The 27,349-nt window shown below is 40.0% G+C and overlaps 2 protein-coding genes across 2 annotated transcripts; one reads left to right on the top strand and one right to left on the bottom strand.

Moving 5' to 3' along the window:
- Window positions 1-12,183: 12,183 nt before the first annotated feature.
- On the bottom strand, window positions 12,184-18,918 carry LOC308090772 (sodium-dependent phosphate transport protein 2A-like; the record flags this gene model as incomplete). The annotated part of the gene is made up of 12 exons (XM_080436038.1): window positions 12,184-12,479; window positions 13,253-13,536; window positions 13,655-13,767; window positions 14,001-14,125; window positions 14,259-14,375; window positions 14,732-14,899; window positions 15,335-15,392; window positions 15,736-15,837; window positions 17,135-17,330; window positions 17,508-17,619; window positions 18,076-18,219; window positions 18,783-18,918. 12 exons carry the CDS (start codon window positions 18,916-18,918, stop codon window positions 12,184-12,186), a joined length of 1,851 nt encoding a protein of 616 aa, XP_080292164.1.
- Window positions 18,919-21,096: 2,178 nt separating this feature from the next.
- On the top strand, window positions 21,097-27,304 carry LOC308090771 (organic cation/carnitine transporter 2-like; the record flags this gene model as incomplete). The annotated part of the gene is made up of 12 exons (XM_080436037.1): window positions 21,097-21,303; window positions 21,724-21,906; window positions 22,024-22,127; window positions 22,970-23,124; window positions 23,470-23,641; window positions 24,259-24,385; window positions 24,840-24,946; window positions 25,550-25,764; window positions 26,166-26,335; window positions 26,369-26,420; window positions 26,787-26,922; window positions 27,175-27,304. The coding sequence occupies 12 exons, from the start codon at window positions 21,097-21,099 to the stop codon at window positions 27,254-27,256; spliced, it is 1,710 nt and encodes a 569-aa protein (XP_080292163.1). The 3' UTR covers window positions 27,257-27,304.
- Window positions 27,305-27,349: the final 45 nt, after the last annotated feature.

Below are 27,349 nucleotides of genomic sequence, written 5' to 3'. Positions count from 1 at the left end.
ACAACATAGTGAGGACAAAGTGTGTTAAATTTACCCATGATGCATTGTATTTAGTTGGTGCATGTTCATTTAGTTCTTCCATCTGTGTATCACCTGGTTTGGCTACTATATTGATGATTTGTTATTAATATTTTATGGTACTGAAATTCAACTGTTTGATAAATACTTTAACTCCATTTATCTAAATATTACACTCTATCTACTGATAATTCACAGCACAGCACACATTTCTAGGATTTAACTATTTAACGGGGCTGAAGGACACTTCACATCACTCTCTTTCGGAAGCATGTGCATTATTGCACAGCGCTGACATCTAGAGGAGAAAAAATCATTCTTATTGTCAACTGTACTGTAAGTTGGTTTTGGCAATGTACAGTATTATATACATGTCTATTACTATTACTTAGTCTGTTACTGCAGTCATAGTAAGAAGACACACGTGGCTGGACACATTCCCTGATTGACCAGGAAATTTCATGTGTGGAATATTGGAATTGCAATATTTATTTTCTCTTGTACTGTATGTTATGTCCTTTGTCCAGGTGAGCAAAGAGACGAAATCAAATAATTAAAAGTTAAGAAGGCAATAATAATAATACAGAAATGGAAATTAGTTCAATGAATGCTTAAATACTGAAAACTGATTTATTGATGCATGCCCTACTAAATAGCCATATAAATATCAAAATATATATTTATAAAATCTTATTCAAAAAAATAAATTCTAGAGGCTTTTAAATACAAAGTTGTCATTGTCGAACAGACATCTTTTTTAAAAGAAAGTTAATTTATTTTAAGGCAATATATACGATGGTATATTGTTGACACAGTTCAAGGCATCAGATTGAATAAGAAACTTAATAAAGATGCAAAGGTGCAATAAAGCAAAAAGAGAAAAAATCTTTCAGGTTAATACTGTTATAACACATTTGTATCTCTCTTACACTTAGAGATATGTTACTTTTTTTTTTATTTCCACACTCTACATCTTCATTTTCTATGTAGTTTCCTAAAACGATACAAACACCATTCCATAGTCAGAATTATACATGAACAGTTTTACAAATTAGTCGATTAATTGAAAGAAATATTTATATATATTTTTTGCCGAGGACATCTCTGCATCACAACTCACACACGCACGCACGCACGCACGCACGCACGCACGCACGCACGCACGCACACACACACACACACACACACACACACACACACACACACACACACACACACACACACACACACACACACACACAGAAGACAAGTTCACACACAATGTTTAGTTCTCAACCTTACCAACCTGAAAAGGCTGGTCTCTGTGCATGATTGTTGGAACAGATTTTCCAGTTTTGTTTTAAATAACAAAAGAAAAACTGCATTGCAGAACCAAACCAAAGTCTTTAGGGCAGTCCGTCTTACAAGGGCAATGACCGGATTGGTTTTCAAAGCAGTAGGTGTAGGTTTGTTAGTGGCTGTTCTGTCCTCGGGTTTTGATGTCCTCAGACGTATCAGTAGGTGCAGATGTCAGATTGTCTGGCAATGTGAGACTAGGTTGTACAGATCTATCTAAGGACCTAACACAAAGTTACATTATACATTTAATACAGGAGAGATACACGGTCATTGAAGAAACATGAAGTCTGGATTTTATGTATCTACTATGGTAGATTCATGCTTTTACTGTGGAAAACTGCAGATGATACATACCTCCCAGTAAAACATTAAACACAAGTTGAAAGACTATTGAGCTTTGCTGAATGTGGGTCATACTTTAATAATTTGATGTAGGTAGGCCTAGGTGTATTTACATTCTCATTCGGTCATCAGAGTTTTGTTGTTCAGTGAACTCAAGTTTAGTTCCATCGTAACTGATCACACAGATGTCTGCTCCCTGGAAATGTCCTTAACAACCTCTTTGCCTCAAAACATGAATAATTCTGGAAACGGATTCTACTAATCTACATTGTAACTTGTTTTAACACTGTAACATTGTAAGACATGAGAATATTTAAACAATATACTGTACCGTTTTCATAGTCATCAGAGTGCTTCAGTACTCCATAGATATCTGTGTTGCCTGGTAAATAAACAAGCATTAAAGAGGTCAAATTGATTACTTTCTTGTTTCAATTTGTTAAATGATTCTGTTAATTAGTCGATTTCTTTTTACTACTTTAAAAAACTTCCAAACGAAAGAGATTTATATTTAATCATTGCCAAATTCCACCCCACCCAAGAGGACATCTCCAACCCCATTCAATTGTTGTGCTGAATATTTAGGGATCTTTAACAACTATTAAAGGAGAGATCCGGACATTTTAAGTGTTATCTTTGATGTGTCGCTAATCACTCACCATCATTGAAATGGACGTTGAGTTATTCCAGAGAGTCCTGTGTCCTGCAGTCTGTCGACCCCCTCCGTTGGCATAATGGGAGCCCGTGTAAGAGTGAAATTCGTCTATTATAACCGATGCAAAGTTAGTTTTTTCTCTACTACTGCTCATTGTGGAGTCTCATGATACTCAAACATGCACTGAAAGTCGTGCACAAGTTATCGTTCCTGCAGAACTAGATGACGCTGGTTGCTTACTTCTTCCACAGAACCTGGCGTCTGTGGAAGAAGTAAGCAACCAGCATCATCTCGTTCTCCATGAACGATAGCTCGTTCGCGACATTCAGTGCACGTTTGAGTATCATGAGACTCCACAATGAGCAGTAGTAGAGAAAATACTAACTTTGCATCGGTTATAATAGACGATTTTCACTCTTACACAGGCTCCCATTATGCCAACGGAGGGGGTCGACAGCCTGCAGGACACGGGACTCTCTGAAATAACTCAACGTCCCTTTCAATGATGGTGAGTGATTAGCGACACATCAAAGTTAACACTTAAAATGGGCGGATCTTCTTCTACCCGCGGATTTGAACCCAGTTTCCTGCACAAGTGCTGACCTTTTTACCATTGAGCTAAATAGAGCCTGCCTGCTTGCTCAGGGGATACATTGAATCTTGACCATCAGGTCATAATTCGTGCGAGATCCTGTGTCTAGGTGAGACATGACCTTCGACACAATCTAAATGTCTCAACAGAGGAGCAGGGAGACAACATACAATTGTATAAGTTATATTGTATTAACATACTCTACCATACAGATTGGACACAATTACCTTTTATTCATTAAAAGTTACATAGTGCCGCTTTAAGTTACAGTTATTAATTCATTTAGGTTCAGGTTAGAGCTAACATGATTGGTTCAAAGACTGACCGTGGTGCAGCGGAGTGTATATGGCATCTGGAGCTCCACTCTGATTGGCCCTCTGGTCTGCAGCAGAGCCATGATTGGTTCCCTGAGGTTGAATGGGCCTATAAATTAAAATATAAATGTTTTTGTTTAGCAGCATGAAGAAGTAAACAAGATTAAATCCAACACTGTCTTGTTGAAGAATACAATGATAATACTGTACTTACCTGACGCAACATAGACCTGTAGAAAAAGAAAAGGCCATGTTGTACGTTGTCCTTCAAATTGTTATGCCATTGTATTCAATATATTTGAAAGATAATTCCTCAGTGAATGTATTGATATGATTGAGATATAATCTAATGTAGTAATACTCACCTTTGGATGATCTGTATCGACACAGCAAGAGCAGCAGGGTCATCAGTAGAATCACAACGAGTGGTCCTGAAATTAGTCCAACTATACATAGCCGCGGGAAGTAGGGGTGCTGGGGGGGCTGCAGCTGGGGGGGCTGATCTATGAAAAAAAAGAGAAGAAAAAAAAGAATATTAAAAACATTTTTGCATAATGTGCCTGTTGTTGTTGGTCGTTATTTGGGGGGGATTTAGTGCAATATGTGTTCTGGAACCGAATGAACCGAATTAAAGTAAAAAAAAAAAAAAAAAGTCACCTTAACCTAAAACATCTTCCCTCAGCTATGCAACTATATGTAGAGATTCTAGAGAACACTGTTCCACAGGCCCAGACACTGCTAGCAAAGAGATGTCTTATTTAAAAGGACTGAAATACAATGAGAAACATTGATTATTTTATATTATTCATGATAGCTCACATACTGTATAGAGTAAAAGAGGATTGCTTATTTCAATCAACATTTTTTTCCTTTTTTCTTTTTTTACATTTTCTGCACAAGCAGCACATTGTGAATTATTGCACCACTTTAGGATGGTTAAGTTAGTCCTTGCATTGTGCATTGTGTATTGTACATAGTTTTAATTAATTCCTTTGTACTAATACATTGGATGATTATTTTACCATAGTTTTCGTCCATGTCACATGGACTGCTGAACAACAAATTTTAACATGAATTTGATGATAAAAAAGTTTACTGTCACTTAGTGCAACACTGCAAGTGCTGTGAAATGATGTTATCATTTCATAAGCCTGTGAAGTATACCACTGTACTGTAGTGATTTTTGGTCCCAGCAGTCCACATGTATGCAAAGATGGACATACGGAATTGATTAACAATCAGCATTCTTTATCATAGCCCTAGCTTCCTCATGTTGCCTCATATTATGTGTCTTTTCAGACATGTACACAACCCCAAAACATTTTCAAGACATGCACACACACAACGATGGAGAATGTACTATAGGGCATGCCTCCTTGTGGAGTTTTGCCCTCTACTGAGCGCACACTTGTTTTGTGTGTTGATTTTATTTGACCATTTTGCACCCCCACATGAATTAAGATGAGTGCATTTCAGCAGGGGCACAAAATGGTTACCGATTAAAATAAGTACTGACATCAACAGAAAGTCAAGAATGATCCTTCTCTCACCTTCACAGGCTGTTAGCTGGATGACTGTTTGACTGATGCTGACTTTGTTCTGAACAACACAAGTCAAGGGTCCCACTAATTGACCATTGACCAAACTGACCCAGCTGATGCTGCTCAGTTTGGCATGGTCAGGTGTGGCACTGCTCAGTGATTGGTTGGTGGTCAGGGTCATTACTTGGTTGTCCAGCTGCCAGATTAACTCAAGGTCATCTCCCTCTGAAGAACAGCTGACCTTCTTCTCTTCGGATGACACACACACCTGAGACACATTCGGCTCTGACACAGGAGCTGGAACACACGCATGCACGCATGCACGCACGCACGCACGCACGCAGGCAGGCAGGCACACACACACACACACACACACACACACACACACACACACACACATACATACATGCACACACAATAATGTATATCTCTTGTATTAAGCTTTCAATTGTGGAGCCAAAAACTGTACTATTTGTTTAAATGTGTATCATCATCATGAGTTGCAATGAGTCTCACCATGTGATGCATACATTCTCATTGTAGTGTTACCATTTAAATTATAACGTGTGACAATTTCTGACAAAATAATTTTACTAATAACTTCGAATGCAATGGTGAGAATATCATTTTTAGTTTGAATGCTTTCTATAAACCAGTAAGCCAGACTACATCTTTAACTTCTTGATTATTGAGGGAGAAATGTGTCTTTTGGGCCTACCTTGTATTTGAAGTTGCATCCAGGCTTTCCGCATTAATTTACCCGCTGAGTCAAATGAAAGAACGAGGTAAACGCCAGAATCGTTCCTCATTGAGAAGTCCAGTCTTAATGTTCCATTGGGTAAATATTTACACCGAGTTTCACATTCCACATACAGTGTTTCTCCCTGAGAGGCTTTCCCTTTTTTCATTACAGTGATAGTCCTGCCCTGTCTGCTTCTAGTTAACTTAATGTCTTCCTCATTAGTAGAGGTCAAATGAATTAATAGAGGCGACCCCAGAGCTCCAAAACACTGAGTTTCATTACCTTCTGCCAAATTACACAATGTAGAACCTGATAGGGGAAAGAAAGCACAAACAAATATAGTATTTTAGTATCATAATGAAATTACTGAAGTATTTATTTCATCTGGTGGGAGAAACATCAATCCTTTTCCCCTGACATGTCAGTAATTCAAATATCCAGTTTGTATTCTAAATGTATGATCAAAAACTACCTAATACCTATAAAAGTTGTTTGTTTACAACTTACAGGCCTATTTGTAATTATTTAAAGCAATTTACTATGAATTTGTATTAACCCATTAAGACCAGGAACACATCTGTGTAATTTTTTGATTTCTTTGGCTATTCAAAAATAGCAGATATACAAGCTCGTAGATCTGCTATTTTTGAAAAATCTTGAATATATTAGTTTTTTTAAGCGAACATTTGAAAGTATATACCACATACCATGTATATATGTATATATATATATATGTATATATGAATAACGTATACGTAAGTAAGTACGCCATGGGGCGTGCTTTGTGACTAAAAAAATAATTAAGAAAAGAGAGTTGTAAGACTACAGGGCAGGGCCCGACAAGCCTAGTGCTTCTCCCTAGCCCCTTTTCGGAATCTTGGACACTGCTGAGAAAATAATTATAATAATGAAATGTTATTTGTTACTATGTATGTGCCCATTATCCGAAAATAAAAAAAACTGAACTGAACTGAACTGAACTGAAACTCAAATCTTTGCTTCTGGGAATTCTTCAAATGTCTTCTAAATTTTCTGAAACAGTTTTCTGAAAAAAACGTATGTTGGTGTGGTGCTTAAAACCTTGTCAAGGACCTCCTAAAATGATGTATTTGGCCGCAGACCCTCCTCTCAAAATATTTTGTTCCAGGTACCCCCAGAAGCAAAGATTTCAGTTAAAGATGTTTGCTTTAAAAATATGTATATATATTCAAAGATTTGCTAAAATGTTTGCGATTTAGAAAAAATAGCAGATATAAGCTCATAGTGCGGCACTCTGTGCTGAAAAAGGACACTGTGCCAATCAATTTGAGTCAGTATGTAAGGTATACAGTATAGTAAGTAAACAAGTGATAATTATTTTGTGCATTTAATGCGGTTCAATTGTCTTCCTCCTTCCCTCAGTTTGAATTACAAATATGTTTGATTGAAAAATATATACGAAAATATATATTTGCAAGAATAAACACTTTAAAAAGTAAAAAGTAAAATGATGACAATATGCAGATATACTGAAACATACCGTGTGCGTTTTCTAACAGTGTCAGAGCTGTGATGATGATGATGATGATGATGTATGCGGAGGAGTTCATTTCTTCAGTATAAGCAGAATGATTAGAGCAGGTACTGTAGTCAGTCCAGTGTTGTTGAGGTTCTACTGCAGTCAAAGCAGAGTTTCTGATTCTGTTACCTGCATGTGACCTGTCATGCAGGATGTAGTAGGAGGTGGCAACCGTACATTCACCCCCGACGTCCCTTAAAGGAGAATTTTGGACTAAGGTTTTCTTACCTTTTCTATGACGTTATGATTTCTTAGGATGAATGGTACAGTAGAACATTTTCATAACTCCATCCCGGGTCTGCCACAGCTTAAAACGTGCGCCAATAGGCCTTGCGCTAGATCGTGTATTCTAATAGCTTTTTTTTGGTGAGATCTGACGTTCATAGTGACAGAACACTGTGGAAAAAAAAATATTGAAATCTCGAGATTTCGATCTCGTCTAGCGAGACTTTTTTTTTTTTTTTTTTTTTACCGTGTTCTGTCACTATGAACGTCAGATCTCACAAAAAAAAAACTTTAAAAAAGCTATTAAAATACGCGATCTAGCGCAAGGCCTATTGGCGCACGTTTTAAGCTGTGGCAGACCCGGGATGGAGTTATGACATTTTTCTACTGTACCGTTCATTCTAAGATATCATAACGTCATAGAAAAGGTAAGAAAACATTAGTCCAAAATTCTCCTTTAAGGGCACATCATTAGTCCTATATGCAAACATTTGCACACACAAAAAACAAGGCCTAAAAATGCTTGATTTATTGTTTATCACACCAGTGTCATGCAACAAAAATGTCAGACCTGTAATGTGTTGTGACATTGTACATCTGCTATTTTTGCAGCGTGACACCTTCTTGACGAAGTATAGGCCTAATTCAGGCAGGATTATCAGCTTTTGAGTGGGGTGGTTCTAATATTTTGTCTGTTTGTTTTTCAATACAATTTGGAGTATTAATCTAATGCAAAATTACTTTAACATTCACATGCCCATAACAGCAGCACCAGTAACTATTCCTCTGAGGCCATTTAATGTCTATAAATCTCAAATGTCGGACTGAAATAGAGCAGAGTGAAATAACATGCACCGAAAATTGCTGTGGGCTCATTTCTGTACTTTTTAGTAAATCAGTAAATATACATGGGAGTTTATTTAATTTTCTCAGTTCCCTGTATGCTGGAAATGTTTAGTCAAATGGTTTGTCCGCAAGTGTCTTTCCAGGTTCCCTTTCTTCACCATCAGGTTGCTCAGATTATGGAAAACAACAAAATAAGCTACCATAGTTATGCAGACGATACACAAATATGCATGACCATTATCACTAGAGGACTATGGTCTAAAACAAACACTGAGTAAATGCATTGAACAAATCAACAATTGGAAGTGCCATAATTTTCTCAAGTCAAAAACCTTGGTGTAGTCATGGACTTAGACCTATGTATGGTACACCAATACATACATATGGCTGAGATTTCAGTTCCTTATTTATTTTTCTCAGTTCTCTATCTGCTGGAAAGCTTGATTTGTGGTTTGTCAGAAAGTGTCTGCAGATGATACACAAATCTACATAACCATTATCACTAGAGGACTATATACTGTAGTCCAATACAAAAACTGAGTAAATGCATTGAACAAATCAACAATTGGATGTGCCTTAATGTTCTTCAATTAAACAAAGGCTAAACTGAAACTAGAAAAAGTGCTCCTCGGAGCACAGGTCTCCGCCAGGTCAGGTAAGTTATTGTGGCCTCCTGGTGGCGCTATAATAGGCCAATGTTTAAAGGGTTACATTTGTTCTTAGGCCTTGCACGGCAATCGGACACAGCATTCATGGTTTGAGGCATTTTGTGCAAAAAAAAAAGTTTTGCTAAATTAGACCTGCTGGTGGCGCTATAACAGGCCAATGTTAAAAGGGTGGCATTTGTTCCTCAACATAGTGTGAATGTGCGTGCAAAATGTGTCCGCAATCGGACGGTGCGTTCATGATTTGCGGAATTTTGTTCAAAACAAGCCACTACTGCAAACTTTAGATGTCAATCTTAGCCAATGAGGATGGAATATGAAAAATCAAACACATCCGTCTTGATCACATGACTATGGAGATCATGTGTACCGATTTGCGTGAAATTTGGATAAAATCGGAAGAAGTAATATAAAAAAATGTGTTTTACTTAAGTCGGCCTCCTGGTGGCAAATGTAAAAATTGCAGGGCAAAGGTTTTTCCTTGACCTCTAGGGAGTGCGCATACAAAGTTTTACACAGATCGGTGCAGTTATAGGTAAAAACACGAATATGCCTGTTATAGCGCCACCATGAGGCTGATTTGAAAATTCAAGTGGCATTTCTTCCTCGGCATAGTGGAAATATGCGTGCAAAATTTCACGGAAATTGCATGCTGTGTTCATGATTTCAGGCATTTTGTTCAAAACGGAGCACTCCTGCAAACTTTGGAAGCCATTTTTAGCCAATCAGGATATGAAAAATCTGAAAGACCCATTTTGTTTAATGTCTATAGAGATACTGTGTACCGATTTGCGAGATTTTTGGACAAAATCTGTAGGAGTACTGTCAAAAAATATGTTTTGCACAAATCGGCCTCCTGGTGGCACTATAAAAGGCCCATGTGAAAAATTTGGGGCAGAAGTTTGGAATTAGCATCCAGGGAGTCTGTGTGCACAGTTTCGCTGCGATCAAGCCAACGGTGGCGGAGATTAGCTGGTCACGGACGGACGGACACACGGACACACGGACACAAGGACACACGGACGGACGGACGGGGTGGAAAACATACTCTCTCGCCATGCCTTTCGGCCTGGCGGAGACAATAATAGTTTATGACTTAAGTTAGACCAGTAATTCTACACCTGTCTCATCAAAGTCTCAACGAGATGCAGTCACATTACTCATATCAATATCAAATATCTCCATTATGCAACCACAAAGTACAATGTTATATACATTGTTGGTGAGTAATGGATAAATGTTTCTTTGTTACTTAAACATTTAACACACAATTTGCCTCTATTCCTTCTTCTGAAAGAAGCATGCCCCCCCCCCCCCCCCCATTCTGCAGTAAGGCTGTATCTGTGGCTGCTGTTGAAACAAGCGATGGAGGAAGTTGTGGTTTATAACAGTCATATCATACACTGCTAGGCTAAAGAAATATAGCATGCAGGAAAGAGCACTGAACATGAACTGAAGAGCACTGACCATCCCCCCCAAGAAGCGACAAGTTGTGGTTTATAACAGTCATATCACACATTAGGCTAAAGAAATAGCTTACAGGAAAGAGCTTTGAACGTTTTGCGCCTGGCTACGTTTAAGCAATAGTTTATTTTCATGTGCCTGGCAGACATGCAACGTGTTTATGATAAATGCCAGCGCACACATGTTTAGGAAGAAATAAAACAGTGAAGCAAGCATACCACTGACATTGGGGTTCACAACCATGACCTTATATTAGAGGCACCAGCAGAACTGGTATTCTACACTAAAATAACTATTGTCACTTTGGAAATAAAATGCCTGCATGGATGTCACTTTCTGGAATGTTGTACCAAAGGGGTTGAACCTAAATTAAGCTCATAAGGAGCATCATGTTCTGTGCACTAACTGGCTGAGCCACCAGACACGCCACAAGCTTTTTTACTGTAACATAGGGAGAGATTAAGCCTATAGGGATCGGGAGAGAGGGAGTGGGCCCTCTATCAATGTGTTGTGCAGAGAATGGTCTCTCTCTCTCTCTCTCTCTCTCTCTCTCTCTCTCTCTCTCTCTCTCTCTCTCTCTCTCTCTCTCTCTCTCTCTCTCACACACACACACACACACACACACACACACACACACACACACACACACACACACACACACACACACACACACACACACACACACACACACACACACACACACACACACACACACATGAATGCGCAAATGCATGCACGCATGCACACATATGGAAAGGAACTTTAAACAAATTACTTAATAATTACTGTACTTGAAATACTCTAAGAATGATTTACACCATCCATGATAGGCCTCTATTACGCGTGTATTAGAAGATTTGAATTGCAGTAGGCCTAATGACACTTTTGGTTGTTACTTCTTTGAAAGTTTATTTTGCCAGCAACAACGTTTTCTCCCGATATTTTTGTCATGGAGATCAGCTGATGAACGCATGTCTGATCTACTTAACCTACAGCATCAAACAACTGGTTAAAGTGACTGCAGTAGCAGTGAAAATGGGAAAATAAACCTAATATTGTCTCTAGTCAGCCATACATATACAAAACTTGTACTTTATAGGTTTGTTATCTAGAACTCTCCCGCTGATGTTTTTTTCATCGTGCTGTACATACATAATACAATATCACAATAACAGCTAAACATTCCAGCTGTAGGCCTATATGGGTTTGTTTACAAAGTGTTAGTGGCTATGGTTCTTATGGTTATTATACCATCTTGCTGCTAGTGAGAATGATCAACTTCAGAATGCGGCACACAACACCAATGGTCTTTATAATGTGGATTGAAGTTAAATGGTGGAATTGTGGATAGGACTCTATATGAAAAAACTAGTTATATCAACAAAACGCGTCGCATTCTGTTTGTGTGACATGGATGATGCAAAGGTTTTGAAAGTGAAACTGATCAAAGTCACTGGCCACCTACTGTATGTGAAATGCAAGCGAGTGCAGACATGCTTCGGAAGAAATAAAACAGTGAAGCAGGCATACCACTGACATTGGGGTTCACAGCCATGACCTTATATTAGAGGCACCAACAGATATTGTGAACCTCTACACTAACGTAACATAACATATCACTTTGCCTTGATGTCACTTTCAACTGGAAGGTTGTCCCGACTGACTGAGCCACAAGTCTGAGAACATTAACCCGAGTTAATGGTGAGATTAATGTCACAGTCTATACAATTTTAAACAACACAATATAACTCCTGATAGTGTCATCATAAGTTAAAATTGTCCATGCACACAAACATAGTATGTGAAGCCACAAGTTCTAACATAAACTGTATTCTAATCCTGTGACACCACACTGTATAAACTTTCCTAAAGTGCTTGTAACACTATAAATGAGTGCTCTTAATGCACTGTTGAGTGTGAGCTCCTGTGCTCACATCTACTGAATACAGAACATACATGTCTTCTATATTGTTTCCTGCTGAAAACGGAGTGGTGTTGTTTGTGTCGTGTTTTTCAGTGTAGCAGAGAGCAGAGTTTTTGTCAACTACTCCGGTCATCCGTTTCTTGTCACTGTCTCCTTCACCTTCCATTTGCATCATTTTGTCTATTCCTCTCATAGGAGCTGTAGCAATGGTTTCCAGCACTGTCGACGGGCCAGCATTACCTACATCATCCCCACCTAGGAACACAAAACAAGGATTAATGCCAAGTTATAGTTGCCACGTGATACAATGTAATTTTCATCACCATCTCATGTCTCATGGGGACATCCGCATACATCCCAGATGTATGCGGATGTACTAGAACAGAAAGTTTGAGAATCTGTTTGAGAAGAGGTTGAGAGGAGATCCGTACCTGTATTATATTATGACAATAAAGTTCTTGAAATTGAAGTGATGTTTGTTGGCAGGTTTGTTAAATGGAATGCAAGAACAGGTTTTTTTAACTGAATAAAAACCTGAATAAAAAATACTTCTCAAAGCTTTGCTGAAGGAATTCATTAGAATCTGAATTCAGGACTATAACAGGAGTTAAGTTAAAGGAGTAGTTCACTAAATTGCTTATTTTGTATCAATTACACACCCCATGAAGCCTTGAATTATTATTTTTTTGTCGCATTCCTAAGCCAATAATTTCATGACCCGGTGTATTTCCGGTAGGAGACACAAAGAGTCTTCTTTGTGTCTCCTACCGGATATATAGGCATCTTTCCGCCGGTAATCAAATTATTGGCTTAAGAATGCGACAAAAAACAAAAAGAAATCTATGAATTCAAGTCTACATGGGGTGACTAATCGATAGAAAAAAAGTAATTTATTTTTTGGGTGAACTACTCAAGTTCAAGCAGAATTATTACAACAGCATAATGAACTGAGGAGTGTGTTACCTACAACAATCACAAATCTCCTATATAACACTGTATCTATCTAAATACGACATGATTCTACTTACCATTCCCCCGTCTGCATTGTAGTGTCACCTTGGTGATGAGGTTGTCCAGGGGCTGCAGGGAGGTCATCCAGACAGGAAGGAAGTCCCAGCTCCGCAGCCTGTACGGCAGACACTCTGGCCTCCGCACCTGGAGCACGTTCACCGCCACGACAAAGATGGCCGCCACACCCAGCGGTGTCCCGACCCCGGCCAACACCCTCCAACCAGCCATGGAGAGAGCAAACACCACGGAGGGAAGGAGCAGGAAACAGACCAGCAGGTAGAGCACAGCAAACCAGCGGTACCTGCGGGGTTTTATTGTATTGTGTTGTGTTGTTTTTAATCCTTATTTATTTTAACCTATTGAGGTTTCATTAAATGCAAAGCATGTTATAGCATAATACATTGGTATTATTACGGTACCTGCCAGTACATCTGCCGAGGGCACGAGCCATACGGATGGGGAGGCGGGAGGCTGGTACTGGATACCATAACAGAATACCGAGGATGTTGAAGAAGAAATGACACAGGGCCACCTGTAGAGTAGAGGAGAGTTACGGTATTCTTCATTGCAGGAGAAGATTGTGTGTGTGTGTGTGTGTGTGTGTGTGTGTGTGTGTGTGTGTGTGTGTGTGTGTGTGTGTGTGTGTGTGTGTGTGTGTGTGTGTGTGTGTGTGTGTGTGTGTTCTGTGTGTGTGTGTGTGTGTGTGTGTGTGTGTGTGTGTGTGTGTGTGTGTGTGTGTGTGTGTGTGTATGTGTGTGTCTGTACCTGTACTGATGCAGCCAGTTTATCTCCAGGACTGGCCAGGGCTGCCAGTATTGCTGTGGTGGTGGTTCCCAGGTTGGAGCCCAGCGTCAGAGGATAGGCTCTCTCAATGCTGATCACACCAATACCTGATTGGGTCCTTCATACGTTAAATGCAACAAGTATTTCCAGACAAGTCATGTGTGATGTGCGTGTGCCGTGTGCTGTGTGCCGTGTGCGTGTGCACATGCGCATGTGTGTGGGTGTGTGTGTGTGTCGTACCTATGAGCGGTGTGATTGCAGAGGTGAAGACAGAACTACTTTGAACCACAAAGGTCATGCCTGCTCCCACTAAGAGAGCTAGATAACCTGCCAGCCAGCCAAATGGATAGGGGAAATCTGGACAGGAGAGGAGAGGGAAAGTGTGAGAACAAATGATGGTGTCTAGTAAATGGCAGATCTCAAAGTGTGGTCCGGGGACCCCCAGGGGTCCTTGAGGGGGTTCCAGGGGTCCTCTGCAAAATGTGTTAATAAAGCAACAAAATCTGCCACTTTAACCCTACAGTATATGCATCGGTATTTGGAAATAGCAGATCTACAAGTTGTGAGCTTGTAGAGCTGCTATTTAGAAAAGAATACAACACAAATCTTGTAAGGGTGCATTTATGAATTGTGTGGGTCCTTCACATGAAAAAGTTTGAAAACCACTGGTATGTGCGTGCATGCGTGCGTCTGTGGTGCGCCTCTAGACAGACCTGTATTAATAACTGTGTTGACTGCGGTGGCCAGCTGGCCCTTCAGCAATGAGCCCAGTACTTTCACCAGAACTACCAAACAGCTGCACAGCACCAGCAGAGAGCAGCCCAGGAGGATCAAACCTATGGCCACATCTGATAGAGAGCTGTCCACAAATAGATGGCTGCCTGTGACACGTAGACAGACAGACGGACAGACGGATGGATTTGAATCTAATGGTAAGGTAACTGATTACTTTGACAGAGACTATACAACATGAATTATATCTAAATAGGTAGAGAAGAGAAAAAGATAATAGACTAGTGGCTATGAACGGATGCTAACCCTGAATGTAAAGTAAATAGACAGTAGGGAGAGAGAGGGATATAGCTTTAGCTTGATTTAATATTAACTCTCCAGTTTGTCCCCTTTTCCCTCTTAAGTTTTTTCTGTTTTGCCGTCTTTCCCCTCTTGCCTTCTGCGTTTGATTTTGTGTTTTGAGTTCCTACTTTTGGGTCCTGCCTTCATGTTCGAGAGTCATTCCTGACAAGCACAGCAGAACTTGAGCAGAACAGACCTATTTCATCTCAAGACAAGAGACATACTTTAAAAAAATGTCTTACATTTCTTTGTTTGTTCTGACAGAGAGTGGTTGTGTGCACTCCAGACTGTTTCATTCTTCTGTCAGCCGAGACAGAGAAAAGGGGAGAGAAAGAGATTGAGAGAAAACAGTGTGTGAAAGACAAAGATTAGATGCTATGAACAACCAGGCCATACAAGGGTTGACTATGATTTCAAAGAAAAAGAGAGGAACTGTGCGTGAACTGTGTCTTGACTCATACACTGACTTGTGAAAACGCAAGTCGGCACATACAAAAGCTTACACACACAAACACATTAGGGCTGTCCCATGCTGGTCAATTTATCGATTAATTTAAGACATTGTCAATTGATTAGTCATTTTTGTATGCTTTTTGAAATGCACATAATCTTGTAAACTCTAGATATAACAGCTGTATGATACCTGCACTGCGATGGCTGTGCTTTGACACCAGTGTCTCACCAGACTCCTGTTCCTCATGCTCTGGTCTCCTGTAGCGACAGCTGTGATGACAGAGGGGTCCAGCTACATGAGGACAGAGCCAATGAATTACAGCATATTTCCGCTGTCAGGTGTAAACCTTGTATGTCCAAAACTGTTACTTTTCAGGAAATGGTAAAAAAAATAACATGTGTTTCAATGGATCCAATGTATTTAGTCACAAGCTCTTTTCATTGGTTACATTTCTATAAAAGCCACAGACACACCAGTTTCACTTTCCTTCTCAAAACATTTCAAAAATTGCAGATCTACAATCACAGATGTGACGCAATGTGAGCTTGTAGATCAGCTATCTTTCCGTCAGTCAAACGACAAAGTAAGGTATCAATTTATGAAAAAAGGAAAAAAAAAGTAGTACCACAGCCCGCTACAGCAACAAACGTCACTTTCCAGCTTTCACAGGCGGGTTTCATTTGTGTCATCCACCACACATGATGTGGTTAGCTCAGTGGGCAAAGGTTAAAATATCAGATACTACACATGTCACAGGTTTGAACTCCTGTCATAATCATTTGCCATACACATACACATACACATACACATACACATACACATACACATACACATACTCACTCTCTCTCTCTCTCTCTCTCTCTCTCTCTCTCTCTCTCTCTCTCTCTCTCTCCCCCTCTCTCTCTCTCTCTCTCTCTCTCTCTCTCTCTCTCTCTCTCTCTCTCTCTCTCTCTCTCTCTCTCTCTCTTTCTCTTATCTCTTATCTCATACTCTTATGAATTGAGTATGTGAGGACCCCTATTGAATCAAGCCAAAAGGCTTCTTTGGGTTTTTCATCCTTTTTAGTTGAACTTGTAATTTCAAAGTGCTTTTTCTCTCTGCAAACTTCTAAATAAAGCATTCAATCAATCTTCAATCAATCAATCTCTCTCTCTCTCTCTCTCTCTCTCTCTCTCTCTCTCTCTCTCTCTCTCTCTCTCTCTCTCTCTCTCTCTCTCTCTCTCTGCGACAAAAAATATTGTTGCAGATTTTGAAACGTTTTGAAACATTTTCAAGCTTTTTCAGATTGGCTAATTTCGCTACTCGTCATACGACAAAGTATATATGACTTAAGTGGTTAAATGGCGGGAATGGAAACCAACAGTACCAAGTATACTGTACATGGTGTCATGTGTACAGTGAATAGCGCCTGTATAATAATTTTGGTGAGTGGTTGAGTGATGTATAGCAGCACCTGTATAATCATTTTGGTGAGAGGTTCAGTGATGTATAGCAGCACCTGTATAATCATTTTGGTGAGAGGTTCAGTGATGTATAGCAGCACCTGTATAATCATTTTGATGAGAGGTTCAGTGATGTATAGCAGCACCTGTATAATCATTTTGGTGAGAGGTTCAGTGATGACTTTTAGGAGCTCGGGGGCTTCCTCTCCAGTCCTGAGTTGGAGGGAGTCGACTGCCGCCTCTGACAGACGTCTCAGGAGGCCACTCACAGCCTCCAGGGGGAGGAGCACCAGCACGGACAGCCAATTAAAACAGTCGTGGACTGTGGCTCCAGCAAATGCCCTGTTAAAGGTTTGATTTAAAAAAAAATGCTTTATGTTTTCATTTGCTGTACAGTCGGTCCCAAATGAACGGACGCAAGTGGGTGTGCACGTGCATGGACACACACGCACACACGCAAAATAACTCACTCACACACACCTCCACTCAAACACAGGCTATACTCGTATATAGGCCTACCGATCAAACTCATCTCTTTCCCCAGCCTGCATCAGAGCAACAATGGTGTTGGTGACTGATGTCCCAATGTTGGAGCCCATGATGATAGGGATAGCAGACTGAACATTCAGTACTATGGGATGGAATGAAAAACAGATTGACGGATGTACAGACAGAGACAAAACAAGTGGATGCACAGATATATGTCTATCATACCTTTTGTTTCTACAGGACAGGTTCGGTAAGCGTAGCCTATAGCATTGGTTCTCAAACTTAATGGCTGAAGACCCAAAAGGGAAATTAGACGTTTGCCTAGTGAAAATATCAGATCTACAAGCTCACAACGCGGCGCGAAGCCTTGTATCTGCTATTTCACTACTTCTTAAACGTTTTATTTATTTATTTATGTAAATTATTAGTTGTTGTCTTTTTCATTTTATTTATGAAATACTGATGGAACTGTTGGAATTGTTTTTAATTGTTGAAAAGTTTTTTTTGTTTAAACTTTTTCAAATCTTTTGAAATAATGTGGCATAACAGTGGCGTATAGGATACTATTATAGTTCTTGTGTCGACGTTAGTAACTCACATCCAGAGGACACCATGCTGACGGTGATGGACGTGGAGGTGGAGGAGCTCTGCACCAGCACCGTCACCATTATCCCCACCACCAGCCCTGCCACGGGGTTAGACAGCACAGCACTGTCCTGGAGGATGTCCCCCGCTGCCCTGCCTGGGACGCAGAGAGACAGAGAGAGACAGAATAATGGTACTTTTCGACTACAACTAAGGACTAAGCGGGTTTCTGGATTTGTTTCCATACACTACGGCTTGATTTCAGATAAGGTCCTCTCGCCTTGGAACCTAATTTGGGCCCTGCTCAGGAGGTGCTACTAACCCCAGTTCTCAGAACCCAGAACTCAGAAAAGATACTTTCAAAATGTTTTTTGAAAACATTTAGAAAATAGTAGATTTACACGTTGTGAGCATCGGCTATTTGCAATTTTTTTTTTAATGATGTAGCCTACCTGCCCTTCAGGGATGGCTCTGGTTATAACGGATATGTAAACACAAAAGAATCACAGTATTTCACAGGTTATGGAAAGTTTCAGGTTATGGATGGTTCTGGGTTACACCTTTGTAGTTAAAAAGAGCCATAATTGAATATAAGTGTGGGACTAGAAAAGAGAGATGGATTGCAGTAGCTGGCATGTGATGTAAGAGATGACATTCTGAGGAACGACAGTGAGGGTGATGGTGGTGGTCATGATGATCATCATGATGAAGGCAGCGTACCTCCTGCCAGCTGGAAGGCGGAGCTGAGGATGTCGAGGGAGCAGACAAAAAGGTAAAGAAGGATGAAGAGGAGGGGGATCTTGGAGACGCTGGCAGCAACCGATCTCACACGTCCGGCTTTTGATTGACTTTCCATGGCGTGAAATTTTCAGTGGACCTGCGGCATAGGGACAGCAAGAACACATGCTTTATTTCAGTTTTCTGAAGAAAAAGATGAAGCCGTTGTAGAAGTAGTAGTAGTAGCAGCAGCAGCAGCAGCAGTAGGAGTAGTTAAATTGGTACTTTAAGATTTTCATTCAATATCATTCCTTATGCTCACACCCTGAATTTAGTGATTCAGGGTTTTTTCTGCTACTGTAGCTTGTGGCAAATTGTTACATTCCCTGCCCTTTACAAGTAGTAACTGTCAGATTGAAATTTAACCCAATTCTTGTTTTCTTTAGTGTCATTACAATGACTGCCTGTAGGCTACTACTGAACCAGCGACCATGTGAAGTAGGTCAGAGTCCGTGAGAGAGAGAGAGACAGACAGAGAGAGAGAGAGAGAGAGAGGGGGGGGGGTACATTTTGGCAAGACTTTTTCTTTTGCTCCAAAAGTTCTAAAAATTAGGCTATGAATACAAAAATTCAGTTATGTTAGTTTTGCCAACATTTCTAAAAGAAAACAAATAAGATACAGTTAAACTGTAATATTATAGCCGACATCTAACCTGATCCAGGCTGATTGCTACGTTCATCTTTTGGATTTCTTCCACTCTGCTGCTCTGGCTAGTTGACATTATAAGACAGTTACAGAAACCCAAAGAATAATGGTGGTAGTTCCGTTAACATCTGTATAATAAAAGAGGAATTAAGGTAAAACATTTGTAGAATTACGTTTATATTACATTTGTGTAATTTTGACACAATAAAGCAAGAGTGAAAGACAAGGGTGAAAGAGCAAAAGAAAAGAAAGAGTGAAATAAGTGTCAGAGAAAGCCGAAAAAGATAGATAGATGATTCCGGCCTGTAGACATGTTCTCTCTACTATCTTAATCAACTAAAAATGGACTCAGAGAAAAAATTAAGAAGATAATGAAAGTAGAAACCAGGAAGGTGTGAAAGAATAAAGGCACAAATGAAGAAACAAATAATTGACCTACCTTTACATACAGTGAGACCAGCCTGAGACAGAGAAGAGAAAAACGGAACAGAATGGAAGTGAGAGTGGAAAAAAAAATTAAGAGATGGGGAACTTTGAACTCTCTCCCTCCTTCCTTTTTTATTTAATTATTTGTTCGCTAGTACCACTAGTAGCGTTGGTGATGTCTTCCACTTTTGGAAGACATTTTCAATTTACACTGTGAGTGATTTGAAAGGGAAGTCAACCACTTTTAAATGTATACTTTTTTTGCACAAACGATTAATGAAAACAGCAGCTCTACAAGCTCAGATCTATACTATTGTCTCTATTTTTTAAAGCTTATTAAATAAATACATTTGAGAAATGCAGGAAAACTTTCAGCTATAATGACATGTTCAAAATAGGGATGCCAGATTGAAAGTAGCTAACCCACAAGTGCTTGCTGGTCTTGATGGGGCCTGGTGCAATGTGTGTGGCCTATAGCTGTGGTTTCCAAACCTTGGGTTGTGACCCATAAGTGGGTCTCCCTTTTTTTAGTGCGCAGAGAAGAAAAGAAATGCAGGTATACTTTGCTTGTCACAATTTTAAGGATAGCTGTTTAATACATTTTAAATACAATTCCATGCAATATTTGTGACTATACTGTATATTCATAGCACTTTAGGGTTGTTTCTGAAATTGAAACTACTAGACCGGTGCCCGTTGTGCACTGGCCTACACGGGAACGATACAAGTCAGAAACAATCTACGTTGGGAATGCATGCCCTACTTATTTAACTGCACAAATTTTTGCGTGGGCCCTGGGCCAAAAATACATTCACCGGCAGTACAGGCACTATTTCTAAATGTCAGCTTTACAACTGGATTTTCAGTAGGTATAGCTATCTTTATCTCTGCCACTAGTAATAGGATCAAAGTCTATCTACAGAAGTACTTAGAGTAAGACATTAAACCAAGAAGGCGTTACGCATTGTTGTCGGCAGAACAAATAGGAGATTCCTGGGCCTGAGCGATTATGAGGAGGTCTGGCATTCGGGGGGCATTTCCAACAGACTGCTTGTATTTCGTGGGACCATTGTTCTCGGACACGTCTGACACATCACCTGACTTGATGAGGTATTTAGGGTCAGCAAGAAGAGGAGATTCTTGAATCTTGATTCTCTTGATTCTTAGACTCCTGGGTCTTTGGCTATGAAGGACTACGAGGAGACCACAGCCTTCCTTGGACAATGGGGACGCTTCCAGCAGACAGTGTTCTTCCTGCTCTGTACCAGCACCATTCCCAATGGCTTCAGTGCGTTCTCGGTCATTTTCCTGGCTGACACCCCCCGCCACCACTGCCTGGTTCCAGATGTCAACCTAACTGCAGAGTGGCGCAAGGCCATCATCCCAGTAGAGGTGAGCACCTGACGCGAATGTATTGTTCTTTATGATGTTTCCGTATGTTAATATACAGTATGGCTTAATGCATTGATTCTTAAGGGAGGGGTTTGTAGAAATCCAGGGGTTCGTGAGGGAGTTCTGGGGGTCCCCAGCTAAATTACGGATAGGAAGCAGAAGGACACTTACGGGTCTGTAACTCTGAGAGTGTACAAAATAGAATTTGTAATGTTTTTCATCATGAAGATTTATTTGTCTCCCTGGCACAAAAGGGGGAATTAATAACAACCAAAACAAAATAAACTATCGGTATCGGCTATCTTGTTATTTATAAACATCGTTATTGGCAGTGGCCCAGGATTTCCATATCGGTGCATCCCTAGTTGCCATATACATACGGTTTATTGCACTGTAATAAAGGTTATTATATTTGACAAGGTGGTGAACGGACAGGAGGAGCAGAGCCGATGTCACCGGTACAGACTGGATGAGGTCAGGAACCTGTCTGCTCTGGGCTACATCCCCGGTCGGCACGTGAACCTCACTGAACTGAGACAGGAGAGCTGTGTAGATGGATGGAGCTACAGCCAAGACATCTACCAGTCCACCATCGTCACAGAGGTCACTGTATGCGTGCATGTGTTTACACTTTCAAGTTAAATCTACAATCCATAACTTTAGTGAAAACTAATTTATTTTAACCAAAGGAAGTGTCAATCTTTCTTTCTCAACCTGCAGTTTGACCTGGTATGTAGCAACCAGTGGAAGCAACCGTTCACCTCCTCAGTGTACTTCCTGGGAGTTCTGTGTGGATCCTTCTTCTCTGGACAGATCTCAGACAGGTATTTGAAACGCATGGCATGATCATTTAATATGACCCATGATGCTCCGTCTCTTCAGGCTTATGGGGAAATTGATTGAAATGAATGAGTACTTCACAGCCTCCCTAGAATTGCAGTGGAGTCAAAAGTAAAATATTTGTCTTTGAAATGTAGTGGAGTGAAAGTAACCAAAAAAGTATACTAAAAGATACTCATACTGTACAGAAGATACAGATACTTATAAAATGTACTTAAGTGCAGTACTCAAGTAAATGTACTTCATTACTGTCCTCCACTGCCCATGTGTGACATAAGGAGAAAGTCATGGTTTTGTGACTGCACCCTTTGACCTTCAGTATGGTCAGTTATCCTGTGTTATCGTTGGTCTATCTGGTTTATAATCCACCAATAATAACTAACAGTTTCCCTTTGTCCAGATGGGTATGGCTGGTCTATTTAAAAGAAAATATATTCTTTTATCTGTGAACGTGTATGTTGGGTCAACTTTTCTTTTATTGTTATAACTGCTCAAAGGCCTCTTTTCATTCAAGTATCCAGATGAATGTTGGTTATTGTGCAAATAACATTTAGTATGTGGTTTGCTTGTCCACAGATTCTAATGTTTACCTCACCTGCCTTCTTGGTTACTATGAGGCGCTTAATTGTTTTTCTTTGCACTCTATTTACGTGACCACCCTGTAATGTGTTGACTAGGGTTCCAGCCATGTTTTTTCAATTACTTACTTCTTGCACTTTGTAAGTTGCCATGGATATGTGCATCTGCAAAATGTAACATGTAAATTGCAAATTGCAAAGGAAAGAGAAACACATGTTGGCTAATTTTGTCTCCTTTTTTTTTAAAGGTTTGGAAGAAAGCCAGTTCTGTTTGCAACCATGGCAGTCCAGACACTTTTTACCTTTGTCCAAATCTTCTCTACTTCATGGACGGTGTTCTCTATCCTCTTCTTCATCGTTGGTTTGGGCCAGATCTCCAACTATGTGGCTGCTTTTGTCTTAGGTATGTAACAACTACTCACATATTGAGAATGGATGGGAATGTGCTGAATGTAACATGTAGCCTACTATTTAAGCCTGATTTATACTTTGTTGTGCGACGGAGTCATGCGCTGAAAATAACTGATCATCAAGCTCACAACACAGCATGGTAGCTTGTAGATCTGCTATTTTCGGCCTGCGACTCCAGCATTAGGAATGCAATGAAATGATACATTAGACATTCTGTGCATATCAATATTATTGCAAAATACAGTGTCTAGGTTTATGGAATTCTGTGAAATGGAGGAGCTCTAGCCGATAAACATGTTTTATTTTGGTGTATTACTCTCCCTCTGCTTCCCTCCAGGTACTGAGATCTTGACAGGCAATGTACGTGTCCTGTATGTGTCTCTGGGAGTGTGTCTGTTCTTTGCTGTTGGCTACATGATGCTGCCTCTCTTTGCTTATTTCATAAGGGACTGGAAGTATCTTCTGCTGGCTTTATCTCTGCCTGGCCTGGTCTACATACCCCTCTGGTGGTGAGTTGCAGTCATTGTAGAAGAACCGTCACTACTGAGCCAGTAGTGTTTGGATTTTTAATTTATTTTACTCATAATATTGGGGACTTAATATTATCACTATTGCCTATGACAGCTCACTGTAGTATTATAGATGTTAATTGTTTCTTCCTTTTTTTATTAATTCAAATTCAAAAGTTAGTTTTTGTACCTTTTCTTTTACTTTTTATTTCATTTTACAGGAGAAAAAGAACAGGTACTAAATCCTGAGTGGATATTTAACTTTCAAACATGTTTGGGGTAATTTTTATGTCTACTCAGGCTTTTGTGATCACCCCAAAAGTTGCTTGATTCAGTATTTCGATATTTGATATTAATTTTATCTGACACGCACCCTTCCTATACAAACCCATTGTAACTTCAAACTCCATTTTAACCATGATGGATTCATTGAAAACACGTATTTTTCTCTTAAAATTATTACATTTTAAAAGGATGATATTTTCTGTTCGCTGTAATCACCTGTATGGGACCATTTGCTTTTGTGGTAAAGCCCTTCCAACTGTTTGAGTGTGAACCTCTCTCTACTGTGTTCCATAACGAAAGCGTGGACCTTCTCTCTCCAACCTGCGAGGCAGGTTCATCCCAGAGTCTCCTCGGTGGCTGATCTCTCAGGGAAGAATAGAGGAGGCTGAGGCTGTACTGAGAGAAGCTGCCAAGAAGAACAACGTAGAGGCGCCACAGGTCATCTTTGAAGGTTATGATGTAAGTTGACTTTAAGTCATACTGTTTAACTTTTTCAATTACATTTATTTCTATATATAATTCTTCACTTGCATATGTTTCACAATAACCATTCCACATAAATGTGTCGTGTGACCATTTCCCTAAACACTATAAAATACTATTTGTAATCCCAATTTTATGGCCCCTACAATGGGAATCCATTTTAACAGATGCTGTAATGACCATGTAGCTACCAGAGATGTCACCAAAAATACTTCAAAAAGCATTGTGCACAGACGTTTTGGAGTGCAAGGCATGAAGCCTAATATACAGTATAAAGGGCCCTGCTACATCTAACATTGTGTTCAGAAATAGACAGTGACCATTATAATTGACTTTGACCTTTGATGACAGCCGTAGACACATAACATTTTGGCATGGAGGGAGATTACACAATGAACTGAGAGGGAAGCTGATGTTTTGTGTCCTGCAGAGTGACGTGGCAAACGGCAGATGTAAACCAGAGGAGCATCACAGCGTTCTAGACCTGCTAAGGCTCACCAAAACCAGAAACACAACACTCATACTCTTCCTAGTGTGGTGAGTATCCACAGGTTGTTTTGCACTCACCATATCACACAAACTGTAGAAGGGTATGTCTATAAGTATGTGCTTCCTTTGCATGTCTTGAGACACATAGATGTAGTATGTGTCACCTGTCTCAGAGTGGGTCACTGTGTATACAGGCACTCGTAGCAAAGGTAAAAGGGAGGTGACACATCAGGCGGCCTTTTGTCAGTGGGGATGAATGTTTGCCCTGCAAACCACTGCAATCACTAATTGTACTTTTGAGGCCAACCAAGTTATAATGACTGCAAATTCACAGAATAGCCTACTTAAAAACAAAAGCTGAAGGGGCTGGCAAAGAGTCTCATTATTGGGAATCTGTGAACATTCAGTAATAATAGTCTCATTATTGGGAATCTGTGGGAATTCAGTAATAACAGTCAGTGTGTGTGCTTCAAAACAGTGTAACCTGTACAGGTTTGGTCTGTATTCTAGTGAATGTTATACATAAGGAGAAATTCTACATAATTCTATCCATATATGATGCATCTGTCTATCAATCTGCTCATCCATCTGTCAATCATTGATCAGTACTTACTGCTGAGACAGAGACTGTTGCTGTGCGTGTCCTTGCAGGTTCACACTAAGCAGTGGCTACTTTGGCCTGTCCCTGAACACATCCCGTCTTTACGGTGACCGCTTTGTCAACTGTTTCATCTCGGCAGCCGTGGAGGTGCCGGCATACGTCTCCAGCTGGCTTGCGCTGCAGTGTCTTCCCAGGCGGCTGTCTGTGGCACTCAATATGGTTCTCGCAGGAGGACTGCTGTACTGCATTCAGCTGGTGCCACAAGGTGGCTGTTTCTTTTTTTAAATAGGGACTTTATCATAGGAAACTAATGAATGTTTTAAGTTACAAGACTACTCCTTCTCAGTCTAAAGATTAAATGAAATGGCAACATTAACAGCATTCCATACAGCTTTGGGACGTAATAAAGTCCATCCTATCTTATCTAAAAGAGGAAGGCCTGGCTCCAAGAGTGGCTAATGCTAGTAAACATTGTGTGTGTATCCATATTCTGCTATTCATTGCAAATTTTGGATATACTGTACATTCAGTAATGTGAAGCACTTGCATGTACATATGTACACAAATACAAACATGCATAAATATATACACACATACAACATATCTAAATAGATATACATGTGCAACTATTCTACTTTATTCTCTTCTATTCTTCTGTTTGCTTAGGTCTACCTGACCTGTCCATAACACTGGAGATGCTGGGTAAATTGTGCATTTCCACCAGTACAGCCCTGATGTTTGCCTACACTGGAGAGCTGTACCCAACAGTCATCAGAAACACAGCTGTTGGCACCTGTGCCATGGTTTCCAGAGTGGGCAGTATCCTTGCTCCTTATGCCATGGAACTGAGTACGTTTCTGTCCATATAGATCTGCAATGTCAACTTTATTCAGATATTGCATCTGAACAGATACTTCCGAAGTGAGTTACTGGCACCGAAAAGTGGACCAATTTGACACAGTACTTGGCAAATGGTCTCCATTTCTATAGTGCCTTTATCCAAATCTCCTCCGACCCCAGCCTCCACCTGCGTAGATTCTGCTCTATCTCGTGGGGGTTTAGAAAATGTATTGATATAAATGTGTGGGAACCCTTTGTAGTGCTGCTGCAGGGAGCATCCCCAAGACTGTGACCGTACCGCCAAGTCAAACTAGTTGCTATCTCAATATGCAATAATTAGTTAATTAATTAGTTGTTTCCTGACAGAAGTATGGTACTTCAACACTTGTGCATACACACACAGTCTAAACTATGAAGTCATTAAAATGTGCTCTTCTCCATATGCAGGTATATACTACAAGAATCTACCATATCTATTGCTGGGTTCTCTGGCTCTTCTGTCTGCCCTGGCTACTCTCTTCCTTCCAGAGACCTTCGGTCGACCTTTGCCTGAAACTATCCAGCAGATGCATGTGAGAGAAAGGTATGCTCCTGGGAGAATTACTAGTCGTGATCTTGGAGACAAAGATAGGACATTTGTCCTACATTTTTGGGCATGTTTTAGGCCAGAATTATATTGTTTTTCCTGAATGTTCAAAAAATAGCAAGAAAAGCCAATCTACAAGCTTGTACATCAGCAAGTTTAGCTATTTTTCCTACAACAAAGTATATAGGGCTTTAGTGGTTACCTGCATTTATACACAACACTATTAATCCTATGCCTTTTCTTTGCCAGGATCAAGTGTGCATGTTTCGTCATTACAGAGGATGAAACCCCATCTGTGCCCCATTTACGACAAAATTCTACAAAATTGTAATGTTTGTACATTTTTGTATATTTTCAAACATACATTTATTTTACTAGTATTGGTTGAAATGTGTCAATTAATTAATTTAAAATAAACATAAAA

Source organism: Gymnoscopelus braueri, assembly GCF_963280865.1.
Source record: "Gymnoscopelus braueri genome assembly, chromosome: 8".
Lineage (NCBI taxonomy): Eukaryota > Metazoa > Chordata > Actinopteri > Myctophiformes > Myctophidae > Gymnoscopelus > Gymnoscopelus braueri.
Note: the sequence above shows the minus strand (reverse complement) of the source record. Positions and strands in the feature narration are given on the sequence as shown.